This window comes from Leuciscus leuciscus, assembly GCF_965113295.1.
Source record: "Leuciscus leuciscus genome assembly, chromosome: 20".
In the NCBI taxonomy this organism is placed as follows: domain Eukaryota; kingdom Metazoa; phylum Chordata; class Actinopteri; order Cypriniformes; family Leuciscidae; genus Leuciscus; species Leuciscus leuciscus.
Genome location: NC_138744.1, coordinates 3,115,210 through 3,127,840, shown reverse-complemented (window position 1 = coordinate 3,127,840; position 12,631 = coordinate 3,115,210). Strand labels below are relative to the sequence as shown.

General features: G+C 36.9%; 1 protein-coding gene across 1 annotated transcript in view; it reads right to left on the bottom strand.

The window, feature by feature from the left end:
- The window catches only part of xrcc1 (X-ray repair complementing defective repair in Chinese hamster cells 1), a 31,139-nt gene that overhangs the window by 7,620 nt on the left and 10,888 nt on the right, over positions 1 to 12,631 (bottom strand). The window contains exons 9-12 of the mRNA XM_082150730.1: positions 12,013 to 12,244; positions 11,787 to 11,903; positions 5,211 to 5,289; positions 4,863 to 4,953 (exon numbers count right to left, since the gene is read on the bottom strand). Coding sequence (XP_082006856.1) covers positions 4,863 to 4,953; positions 5,211 to 5,289; positions 11,787 to 11,903; positions 12,013 to 12,244 — 519 coding nt within the window. The remainder of the gene's footprint in view (positions 1 to 4,862; positions 4,954 to 5,210; positions 5,290 to 11,786; positions 11,904 to 12,012; positions 12,245 to 12,631) is intronic.

The following is a 12,631-nucleotide window of genomic DNA, read 5'->3' as shown; positions in this document are numbered from 1 at the left end:
AGCTGTGGTATAAATGCTAGATCAGAATCTCTACCTGCTGAAACATCTGCACCATTTGCATAGTATGCCGTCCAACCACTCAACTAATGATGTTCATGAAAATGGACAATGATTCACCATTTTCCTCTCTCTCATAGGTTTTAAGTTGCATGAACATGTAGAGCGAGGTTTGCTCACGCGGCCCCTCAATTTACATAGAAATGAGAAACATGCCTAAGTCTCCTCTCTGCGAATGCTCCGGGCAAGTGTCTGTAACGCACTTCCAGCCTCTCCAATCCCACTGCTCTCTTCTGGCCCTCCATTTTTTTATTTTCCCTGATTGATTGGAGTGCAGCTTTACACGCACTTCATTACCCCGGCCTCTCCCCTTCCCGGAGTGACGGGGCCCCACGGCAAACAGGTTGACATATTAACGATTTTCGAAGAGGGCATGAGCCTCGGGGCATGCATGTAGTTGACACGCCTGTTCTAACCATGTTCGGGAAGCTGAGCTTCGGAAAACGAGGTAGACGGCAGCATCATTAAACCTTTTAAAATTACCATTATTGATTTTGATGGAGGAGCATCAATGAAGTGAATGAACAAATCAAACGCCTTGTCTTGTACACATGACTGTCTCGGTTTACCTGCAGCATCTTACGCTGATTCTGCTTAAAAAAGACGTGCAAGTTCATCTAGGCGTTCAAATGCCCCTCGTTTATTAGGGTGAAAGGTCATTTGTGTTTTAAGGCGAGACACGGCAGGCAAAAACATCGTTTTTTTTTTTACTGGTCAATTTTGAGATATTAGTCTTCAATAACATGTCTTCTTTCAGACTTGTGGTGAAAAAAAGTCCGAAATACACATTTAGGTCTTTATTTTACTACACTTTGTCTGTTTGCGTCTGTAGATTTCTCATAAATTCAACAAAAGTTGGCGTTATTAATCAACACACTGCTCCGCGATCTCTGTCTGCTCCCTGTCATCACACACACCGTTAGAAAGCTCTCTCTCTCCTGTACAATGCTGTCGGATCCAAATATGGTCATTTCCTTTTTATCAGCAACCAATCGTGAAAGTAAAAGGGCTGAATGCGCAATCTCATTGGCTGATGATAAATCTTTAAAGCCCGTTTTCTCAAAATGACTTTTCTCTCATTCTCCAAGTCCGAAATCTCCACTTCAGTAGCACCGATATACACCACACTCTCCAGTCTTGTACCTAGTTATATTATGAAGACATTTACAGAGGGATTTGTAAATATATTATTCCTAGCCTGATTTATATAACATTTTATTCCAAAAAACATGGCGAAAATCTTTTTTTTTAAGGCTATTGACAGTATATTCTGATTTACAGGATAACAAAAGTAAATATCCATAAATCCCTCTTGTAATTTTTTTCCCATCTAATATGTGAACACAATGAAAAAAATATTTTTAACCTGGCTTTATCCAATACTCAGATTTCGTTTTTTTAAATATATGCAAATTAGCGCATATTTAATTAGATATTGCCTAATTTGCATATTTAAACATTAAATTACAGAAAACTTGTAATACATTTTTTTCTCATCTGAATGTAGGTAATCAACTGGGAAAGCTTCATGGTGATATCTGCTAGTTAAAAATGTACTCTATTCACCTGAAGTGTCGCCTTAAGCAAAGAAAAATAAAGCAACTAGGCCTGTCGCGATAGTCAATAAATCAATTAATCGCACGATAAAAAATATGAGCTCGATAATTTTTCCGGCCGCAATAATTCCATTTGCATGCTTGTTTGTTTTCCTCATCTCTCTCTCTCTCTCTACCAAAGAGACTGGATGACCACTCGCGGTTCCTTAGCGTATAGAGACAGAGCGCATTTAGGCCACGCCCACACCGGGGGGGAAAACAAACCAACCGTCCCCATTGACTTTGCATTGCGAGAGGCTGCCTCCTTGTCATTTCTTGCTTCTAACAAAAGACAGATAAATGCCTAAAAGCTGCTGTGTGACAAGATGTACAGCAAACAAGCTAAAAAAAACCAGAAAGAAGTTTTTATTAGCTCTCGACCCCAAAAAACGAGTGTTTAGGACATAAAAGTGGATACAGGCAGTTGAGACAGAGTGTCACGTGTCTCATTACTCTGAGAACTAACGTACGCCCGCTGGAGGAGACCGTAATCGGCAACACAGGATAGTTTAATCTTACAGAAATATAATATATAAAACTGACATTTGGATATTTGACTCACCAGTGACCAAATGTTTAACTTACTGCACACGTAGTGTATTTTTAGTGCGTTGAGTGTCAGGATCCCACAATTTACCCATTCGTTCCAGCCTGTATCCACTTTTATGTCCTCAAACGCTCGTTTTTTGGGGTCGACAGCTTATGAAAACGTATTTCTGGGTTTTTTAGCTTGTTTGCTGTACACCTTGTCACACAGCAGCTTTTAGGCATTATTCTGTCTTTTGTTAGAAGCAAGAAATGACAAGGAGGCAGCCTCTCGCAATGCAAAGTCAATGGAGACCGTTGGTTTGTTTTCCCCCTTGGTGGGCGTGGTCTTCAGATTATGACGCGTTGCGCTCTGTCTCTATAGGAGGAGTGTGAACCCTCTTGTCAGTTGCATGGTCTGTGTGGGGAGGCGGCGCCACGGCGCTTGTCAGTCACATGGTCTTTGTATGGGAAAGCGCCGGCGGGACTGCTTGCGGCGACTGCCGGGAGAGAGAAAAGACGCTAGTTGTGAGTTGGAGGGGGGAAAAAGAAAAAGATGGAATTGGTTTCAAAGCCAAACGCGACAGCAAGCCCGATCTCATGAAAATGCGTATCTATACCATGAATGTTATTTCTCGTGCCATTTATACGCCAAAAACAGTTTTTGCGTGCATATGATACGCACGTTATGGCGTGTAATACGCACGCACTCCTCACCCCTAATCCTAACCAAGTATTTTCAGTGCGTAGCATATACACGCAAAGTGCGTCTCCGTCTTCCCGACAGTAAGTTACACAATCACTCGGCGTTTGTTTAGTCGACAAAGTAACAGGAGGACAGTGCAAAATGGTGTGATATCATATGGCCTGTTGAGGCTTTTTTTTAAATTTGTTTACAAATGTCCAAACCGGCAGTTTTGCCTGTTATGGAATGTATCACTATTTATGTCTGAGCCTAATGTTTAATATTTTTTGAAGTGCAATTTTGTTTACATCCATTTTATTTATTGTTTTTGGTATTTATTCAAGTGAATTATTTTGTTAACAGACACTGAGAGTCCATTGCTTTTGTTGTTTCTGGTTGTTTTGTTCATTTTTTGTGGATATTTAAAATGTTTTCCGTTTTCAATGTTTAATATTCTTAAGAAATAAAAGTTTATAGATTTATAAAAAAAAAAATTAATACCTGCATTATTATGCCATTATCATTATATTAGATGAAAATGGTCTCGAACGACAATATTATTGTTTATCGCAATAATTTCTTGGACAATTTATCATCCAGCAAAATTTGTTATCGTGACAGGCCTAAAAGCAACTACATTATCACCCATTACCCTGACTTGTATGTAAATGACTTTATTGACATCATGTCTGTTTTTTTCAATGCATTGTGCACATCTGTTTCGGTTTTTATGTCAAAAGTGGAGAACAGCTTTGCTACAGTGCCGCTTTCTTGACTTGTGTGTAAACCAGTGCTGTTGTTGTTAAAGGTTCATCCGAAAATGAAAATTCTGTTATTATTTCCTCACCCTCATGTCGTTCCAAACACATAAGACTTTCATTCATCTTCAGAACACAAATTAAGTTATTTGAATGAAATCGGAGAGCTTTCTGTCCCTCCATTGAAAGTTACGCAACTACCACTTCAAAAAGTGAATCGATTGCTTTAAATGAAAAGATTGAATTTAGGCTTTTAGACTAAGAACCAATGAGGTTCATTCTCGTGTTACGCAACACGTTTGAGCTTCCTCAAGAACCAATGAGGTTTGTTCTCACGCGTTAAAGGGAATGGTGTAAAATCAACCTAGGGTCCTTTGCACCATGACCTCGAGCCAAACACCCCCCCAGAAGCCTTTTTTCCCTTGGTCGAACATTAAAGCACATAAAAGTCCTGGCAGAAAGCCAGTATATCCAACATTTTTTATATATTAAAGGGTTTATTTAAATAACACTATGGCGGATTAGCACTCGAGAGCACTTCGACTCGGCGCAGTAAAAAGTCACGTTGGTTCTAATGACAGAAGTGAGAGGGAGAGGATTTTTCAGGAGTGATGATATTACTGCGAGGAGTCGAAGTGCTCCCGAGTGCTATTCCGCCATACATTATAGTTATCCTTTTTACCCGCTTAGAAAAGCGCCACGTTTTATTTTGTGTCACCATACTTGGTTGTGGAACTACTCGTGTAACTGTATTTAAATGGGGAAAACGTGGAGGTGTTTGGTCGCTTCTAACTTCATCTCTGTTTGGTTCCTAATGAATGAACTGGGCTAAGCTAAGTGCTATCAAAGTGTCGCCGCACGCCAGAGCGATTGAGTGCACGCACTGAGACGAGAGAGGTATGCATCAACTCGTCTTAGTTAAGGGAATAACAGTTAAATATGAAAAAGCGGTGGAGTATTCCTTTAAAGTCAACAAGATATGCCATTCACAACCCATTTTACTTTTCAGCATTTAAGCGTAACAGGATATTCAATGTGTTTTGGAACTTGTTGCACTGCACATATTTTTGTCCAATCAAAAGCTCTCTATAATAAGAATGTCCCTCCCCTTGCATCAGACTAGAATGGAGTAGACTTTTGTTTTCAATGTGAAATAAGCACAAGACCCTGCATTTGTCATTTTTGGTTTCATGTTGACTTTCTATTGTACTCAATTTTATCTCTATTGTATTCTGTTTTTACCTGGGCCTTCCGCATCCGTTGAGCCTCCATACTCCTCTTCTTCCTTAATCGGCTGCTTTTTTGGGGTCACATGCTTCTTTTCTGGTGTTTTCTAGGGAGGCATGAGAAAAACGGTGCTTATGCAATTGGTTTCGGATTAATGTCACTGATGTGTTTCCTGCTCTCGAGTCAATGATGCATGTCGCAAAGTCAACAAATCTGAGGAGGCTGTCTCTATGGCAACAGCACGCCGCACCAAGGTTATGTTGCTCTTTTTATTCACACATAAAGACCATAATGGGGAGGACCGCATTAAGACGGGATTTAATGTTTCTTAAGACACGATTCATAAAACATAAAAGCAATTACCGTTTTCTGCGTTTCCTCCTCACTCTCATCCTGTTCTGCCTCGCTCTCTGAACTGGACTCGGCTCCATCCATGAGATACCTGAACAACACAATGAGAAACAGCAGACTGAGTATGATGGGAATGTCTGCTGTCCAAACATCAAGTACAGAAGCGGAAATAAGTTTGAATACTTTACTAGGGAAAGTAAACACGACTGTGATTGTAAAAAAAAAAAATCCTTAACAATCACATCACTACCGGGAGATACACAAGCAAAATCAGACCTGGTATTTATTTTATTTATTCATTCTGTACTTTTACATTTTGCACATTTGCTCCAATAAAGGAATAATCCATCCAAAAAAGAAATTAGTCATAATTTGTTCTTCTTCACATTGTTTCAAATGTGCATGACTTTGTATTGTGAAACACAAAAGGAGATGTTTAGCAGAATGTCCAGAGCGCTCTTTTCCAATCAAAATTTCAAAAAGCGTCTTAATATTATTATAGCATATGAGTCATATGGACTATTGTTATAAGATTACAATGTCTAAAGCACAACGTAAAGATCCATAACATCTACCCACTATGCCAGATATACATAACTGATATTCTTATAATGCAGAATGACACATATTCTACTTACCTTTTGAATGAATAGATTTCAACAATCATGCATTGACATTTCACGTTTGTAAACGTTGTAGATTTAACGTTTATGAAATGGCCATATGTAAACTATCCTGCATCATTTAGTGTCCTTAATTAATTTCGAACAATACAAAACAGGCCTCAAAATCAAAATTATTGAACAGGATTTTAGCAGCAAAAAAGAAAAGAAAAAAAAAATCAATTACAAAAACATTTGGCTATAGAAAACAGACTATAACTAAATTATAATAAATCACTATTATTTATGATAAATTCACTCTTCAACTCGCTAATTTGAATATATTGATTATTACACAGTCCATTGCAGTATAAATCAGAAAATCACCATCCACTTTCCTCGTTGATCAGAGCGGCTTGGGGATTCTGCCCAACATCTCATCTTGGTTCATGGAAAAGGATACAATAATTTGATCAATTGTAAAAAAAAAATTCAACCAAAGTTTACGTTTTTAGGTGAAATATTCATTTAAACTGTACATGAAGAACATAAGCAATTATCGTCTACACTCAAGTGGATGCGTTTTTATCTCAGTATTCGGAATAAGCTTCTGTGAGCAGGATAGAAACACGCTTCTTCCTGCACTTCCCATTCCACCTGTATCACTGCTGGGAAAACCCCCCCCCCAAAAAAACAGGTTTGTGCAAGGACACACAACCGAGCTGATCTGTGTTCGATAGCATGAGAGACGTGCATGGACCCTCCTCATCTTCAAAGGAAGTGGCTGCTTTAATTACCCATGGCAGATGCAGCTTTTAAATACAGAATACATAATCTGAGGTGGGCACTCAAAGCAGACACAATGGAGAGCCGGGCACAGAGGAACACAGCTGCCTCCCGCTAAACCAATCGACCATAACAGACGAGACGACTGTTAAACGAATAAACACACACAAAGCACACTCTGCGCTGGACTTAACACTAGCCTTTTATCAAGCAGCATTTATGATAATCACTCGGACTGAGCAATATGCAACATGGCTAAAAAAACATCTCAATATATTACAGCCGTTTGACAATCTTATACACACGTCAAATATATATAGGGCTGTCAAATCAATTAATCGCATCTAATATAAAAGTTACACACACACACATACAGATATATATATATACACACACACACACTACCGTTCAAATGTTTGGGGTCAGTAAGATTTTTTAACGTTTTTAAAATAAGTATTTTTTGCTCACCAAGGCTGCATTTATTTGATTAAAAAAAACACAGTAATATTGTGAAATATTATGACTATTTTAATATATTTTAAACTGTAATTTATTCCTGTGATCAAAGCTGAATTTTCAGCATCATTACTCCAGTCTTCAGTGTCACATGATCCTTCAGAAAACATTCTAATATGATGATTTGATTCTCAGGAAACATTCATTATTATTATCAATGTTGAAGACTGTTGTGTACAAATTTTTTTTCACAATTCTTTGATGAATAGAAAGTTCAAAAGAACAGCATTTATTTAAAATAGAATAATTTTCTAACATTATAAATGTCTTTACTGTAACTTTTGATCAGTTTAACTCATCCTTGACGAATAAAAGTATTGATTTATTTTATTTATTTCCCCCCAAAATAAAATTAAAATTCTTACTGACCCCAAACTTTTGAACGGTAGTGTTTAATGTTACAAAAGCTTCAGATTTCAGATAAATGCTGTTCTTTTGAACTTTCTATTCATCATAGCATCATGAAATAAAAACGTAAAAATCTGTTTTCAACATTGATAATAATCATAAATGTTTCTTGAGCATCAAATCATCATATTAGAATGATTTCTGAAGGATCATGTGACTCTGAAGACTGGAGTAATGATGCTGAACATATTAAAATAGAAAACAGTCATTTTAAATTGTCATAATATTTCACAATATTACTGTATTTTTTTAATTGTTTTTTATCAAATAAATGCGGCCTTGGTGAGCAGAAGAGACTTCTTTTAAAAACATTAAAAATCTTACTGACCCCAAACTTTTGAACGGTAGTGTACATCGTTAGAGGCGCTTAATCACGATTAATCGATTTGACAGCAGTAAATAGTTTGCATGTGTTTATATTATTACAACTTATTTTTATTTCAGTTTTAGCAATTTTAGTACATTAAAGTACTTGTGCTAAATCAGAGGATGCATCAGTGAAGTAGATTCAAAATATTAAAACGTAAAAAATTAAATACAATAAAAACCTGATACAAATAATCACAGCATGTTTTACACTAAATTCTATTTAAAAGTTTTTGCATTTATGTGTGCCAGACCAGTATAACAATACATAAATGATATAAACTGCAATATTTACCAACAATACCAGTAATATTTAGCATATATATCCATCTATCATGAAAAATTAAAATGACATTACATAAATTATTGCAATATTGATAATGTTGCATAATTTTATATTCAAAATAATAGTGAATATTTGATAGGGACCAGTACTATTGCACAGACTAGCCAACAAATGCAGCAGTTCATTTATTTAATTGCCTGAACACAACCATGGCTGTTTTTAGTTTGTCAATTTTAGCTTTTTGCAACACAAGCTCGCCGGAGCACAGATGAAGGAACGAATGTCAAATCAGAAAAAAACATGATTTCTATGATTATCCACAAATAATCACCAATCTGCAGCGATCAAATCTTCAGCAGCAGCGTTTCAAAGACATTGGACCTTGTGTGCCCTTTGCTATGAGAGTAACTTTAGTAAGTAAGTCATTCATTATTCAGGACACTTTTTGCTTCACATCGCCGCACGCTTTGAACGGACTGCACAGTCACAAGGGTCGTTAAAGAGACCATCACCGAATGTAAAGTAATGAGCTGCACATCATCAGAGCTTGTGCATCTCGCTTGAGTCAGTATCTGGGTGACTCGACTAGCAAATCTCACATAAATCTGATAATAGGCCCAGATCGATCGGCGTAGAGCTATAGTCCAGCTCCCTATGGGTAATTTAGGAGGTTCTTGCACAATACAGTCATAATTTAGTTTTCTACACTCGCTGTCATAAAAACTGGTCTGACACTGAACATTCAGTCCACCTCATTCATGTCTGAATCTGTGCTATTTTAATATTATTTACATACTAGCATAGTAGTCGTATTTATTAATAATGAATCATTTAACTTTAATACGTTAGTTTTGAATTAGCTTTTATTTTCATATTTTCAGTTTTCATTTTGCTACTGTATGTGCATTTGTTGCTTTGTTTTAAATATTTATCTATCATTTATTTTAATTTCGAAGTTTTGTTTTAGTGATTCCAGTACTTTAACTTTAAAGGATTAGTTCACCCCAAAATGAAAATTTCCTAATGATTTACTCACCCCAATGCCATCCAAGATATCCATGTCTTTCTTTCCTCAGTGGGAGAGAAATTATGTTTTTTGAGGAAAACATTTCTGGATTTTTCTTCTAACAATGGACTTCATTGGTTACCATCGTTTTTAAGTCCAAATCAATGCAGTTTCAAAAGTCTTTGAAGTGTTTAAACAGGCTGTACGCGATCACAGCTGAAGAAGAGGTTGTTATCTAGCGAAACGATAGGTCAATTAAAAAAAATAATAATAATTTATAGACTTTTTACCTTCAATAGTTTGGATTGAGCTGATCAACAAACGGACAGGGAACTACATATCATCACGTTGAAAGGTCACGCCGGCGCCGGCAATACTATTTGAACTACTATTCATATTCATCAGAATGTTATTGATATACTATTCATATTCATATTCACTGAATACTATTACTATATATGAAGAGTTCAGATGCAAAAGCCTCTAAGTGCCATCTGAAATTTTCTTCTAGAATTATCATTTTTATAAAGCTTGTATATTTAAGTTAAGTTATTTCACTTAAATGACAATTAATATGTCATTTGCATTGCCATTTAAGTGAAATTGTTTAACTTAAATATACGAGCTTAATACAAATGATCATTCTAGAAGAAAATTTCAGATGGCACTTAGAGGGTTTTGCATCTGAACTCTTCATATATAATAGCAAACAATACTATTTGAACTATCCTCTTACGTACGGTCGCATTGCAAACAGTGGGGCGGTACTTCTGCCGGCGCCGGCGCGACCTTTCAACCTGATGTAGTTTTACCTATTGAAGGTAAAAAGTCTATAAATTATATATTTTTTTGAAAATGACCTAGATAACAACCTCTTCTTCAGCTGTGATCGCGTACAGCCCGTTTAAACACCTCAAAGACTTTTGAAACTGCATTGATTTGGACTTAAAAACGATGGTAACCAATGAAGTCCATTGTTAGAAGAAAAATCCAGAAATGTTTTCCTCAAAAAACATAATTTCTCTCCCACTGAGGAAAGAAAGACATGGATATCTTGGATGGCATTGGGGTGAGTAAATTATTAGGAAATTTTCATTTAGGGGTGAACTAATCCTTTAACTTATTTTGTTATTCAGTTAGTTGCCAAGACAACATTTCTAATTTTAGTCTAAGATTTTAATTTAATATTAATATTTTAGCTCAGCTTATTTCAAATAAACAACCAAAAAAACGTAATTTGACTAGTTTTAGTTAACAACAACAACAACAACAACAACAACAACAACACTGGTCCGAATGATGTCATCACAAGCAATAACGAGCCATTTAAAGGTGCTGTATGTAAGTTTTTCACTCTACTAAAGCATAAAAATACCATAATATGTTTTGCATATATTGAGGAAACATGCTAAATTCACATACACGTTTCTCTAAAAAACACTTCTACAGCCAGTTATTTTACTTTGAAATCTACGTTTTTAGGCAAGAAAGCCAATGGAGAGAATATATGAAAATATTGTTCGCTTTTCCTTGTTCATGTCAACAATCTTGCCGCAGCATTTTGAACTAGTTGAAGACGTGACAATAGGGACTGTGAGACACCCAAGTATAGTGCACTGCAGTAGTCTAATCTTGATGAAATAAAAGCATGTATCACAGACTGTATAATTTTTTGCAATATTCTTTAACTGATAAAAAGCAATTTTACAATTTACAAAATGTCACAAGTAACAGAAAATAAGCACAAATGTCAGAACACCTCTAGGGCCCAGAAAGCTGCAGTCTGTAAGAATGACAACTAGTGGTCGTTCCTGTTGCGTGTGCTCAGACTGGCGACCCGTGTGAGCGCCGTCGAGTCTGAGGAGCAGGTGGCGGGAGAAACGACGATCTCTGATATTTTTGAATTGGACTACAGTACCCATTTCGCCCACTAGTTGTCATTCTTACAGACTGCACCTTTCCAGGCCGTATCCAGATCTGACGAAGATCTGAACTAGTCTCTCCCTATGGAGGATCCCTATCCCACTCTACAGATAAAGCGTTGTCGGGAAAATTCATTTCGCGTACCTACCCCGAAGTGACAAAATAAAATAAAATTCTGTATCAAAATTTATAAGGAAAGACCAGTACTTTGTTTAGGCTTGGTTTGCAGGGAATTACAAACCTGCGCACATATATTCAACCGCGCATAACTATAGAACCAATTCTTAATGCGCATGTGAACGCCATCAGCGTTTCTCACAGGTTCGCGTTTAAAGTCCGTGTAGAGAGAATGGTGTCGTCTTGGCGGCCTCTAATTTAATAACAAATGATCATTGCGACGGAAGTGAATCAATCAAAACTAACTTTAGCTGGAAAATAACTTTATTAAAGAACCGCTATAAAGCCAAAACAATCTCTGTTACCTTAAATTATATGTTTTGAAACAATCTCCTTTGTTAAAAGCGCTATATAAATGAAGATGACTTGACTAAACATGCAGTGCAAAATTAGAAAAATGTATATTCGCTATAGCAAATGTTCCATGATCTGACCTCACGTCTGTTGACTGCTACTAATAAAAAAAATAAAAAATAAAAACGAAAGCTCTCTGACTCAATGCTGCAGTTCGTTCTCACCGTTTGAAGGAAATCTTCTGCTTTGTTTTGTGACAGTCCATCACCCACTCTTTCCTGACGATAATGCCTCCGGCTGCTTTCACCTGACTGTACTTGGGCGTGTTGGCAAACGCACAGCTGCAGGAGAGACAAAAAGCTCTGAACAACAAGCACGAGGCGTCTCTGAATGCTGACACGTATCATGAGGCTCTGAACGCTTCATGACACTAATGGATGGGCTCCTTACATGAGGTGCGTGGAGTCTGGAGTCCAGTCGGGTTTGTATCGGCCTCCCATGGCCAGGGCTTTGTCCCGCAGCTCTCCGCGGAAGGGGTTCTGGAAGCCACTCAGGACAAAGACGACTCCCTCCAAGATGCGGTTGTAAGCAACCGGTTCTGCTGACTTGGGCTTAGGTTTGGGTTTGGGTTTGGGCTCTGGCTTGGATTTAGGACTCTCTCTCTTGTCTGATGTCTTTTGGCCTGGAGAAGAATTCAAGATTTGACACCATCAAGAATTCAGTTTGTGTGCAGTGGCTCTTAAAAAGGAAGCCTCGAGATGACTTAAAAGTAGATAAAACAAACATTTAAATAACTACTAAAACAACAAAAAAATATCTATTTCATACATTGTTAACAAAATAACGAACAATGAAAATAACAAACATTAGTTAACTTCATTAGTAAACACAAACTAACAATGAAAAATACTTCTTAAGCATGCATTAACTGATAATTTCAACATTTAACATCTCTCCATTTTTATTTAATAATATTAACAGAAAACTTTTGATTGTAATAATCTATTAAAATCAAAAGTTTTCTGTTAATATTATTTAATGGACTTGACATGAACTAACTGAACAGTAG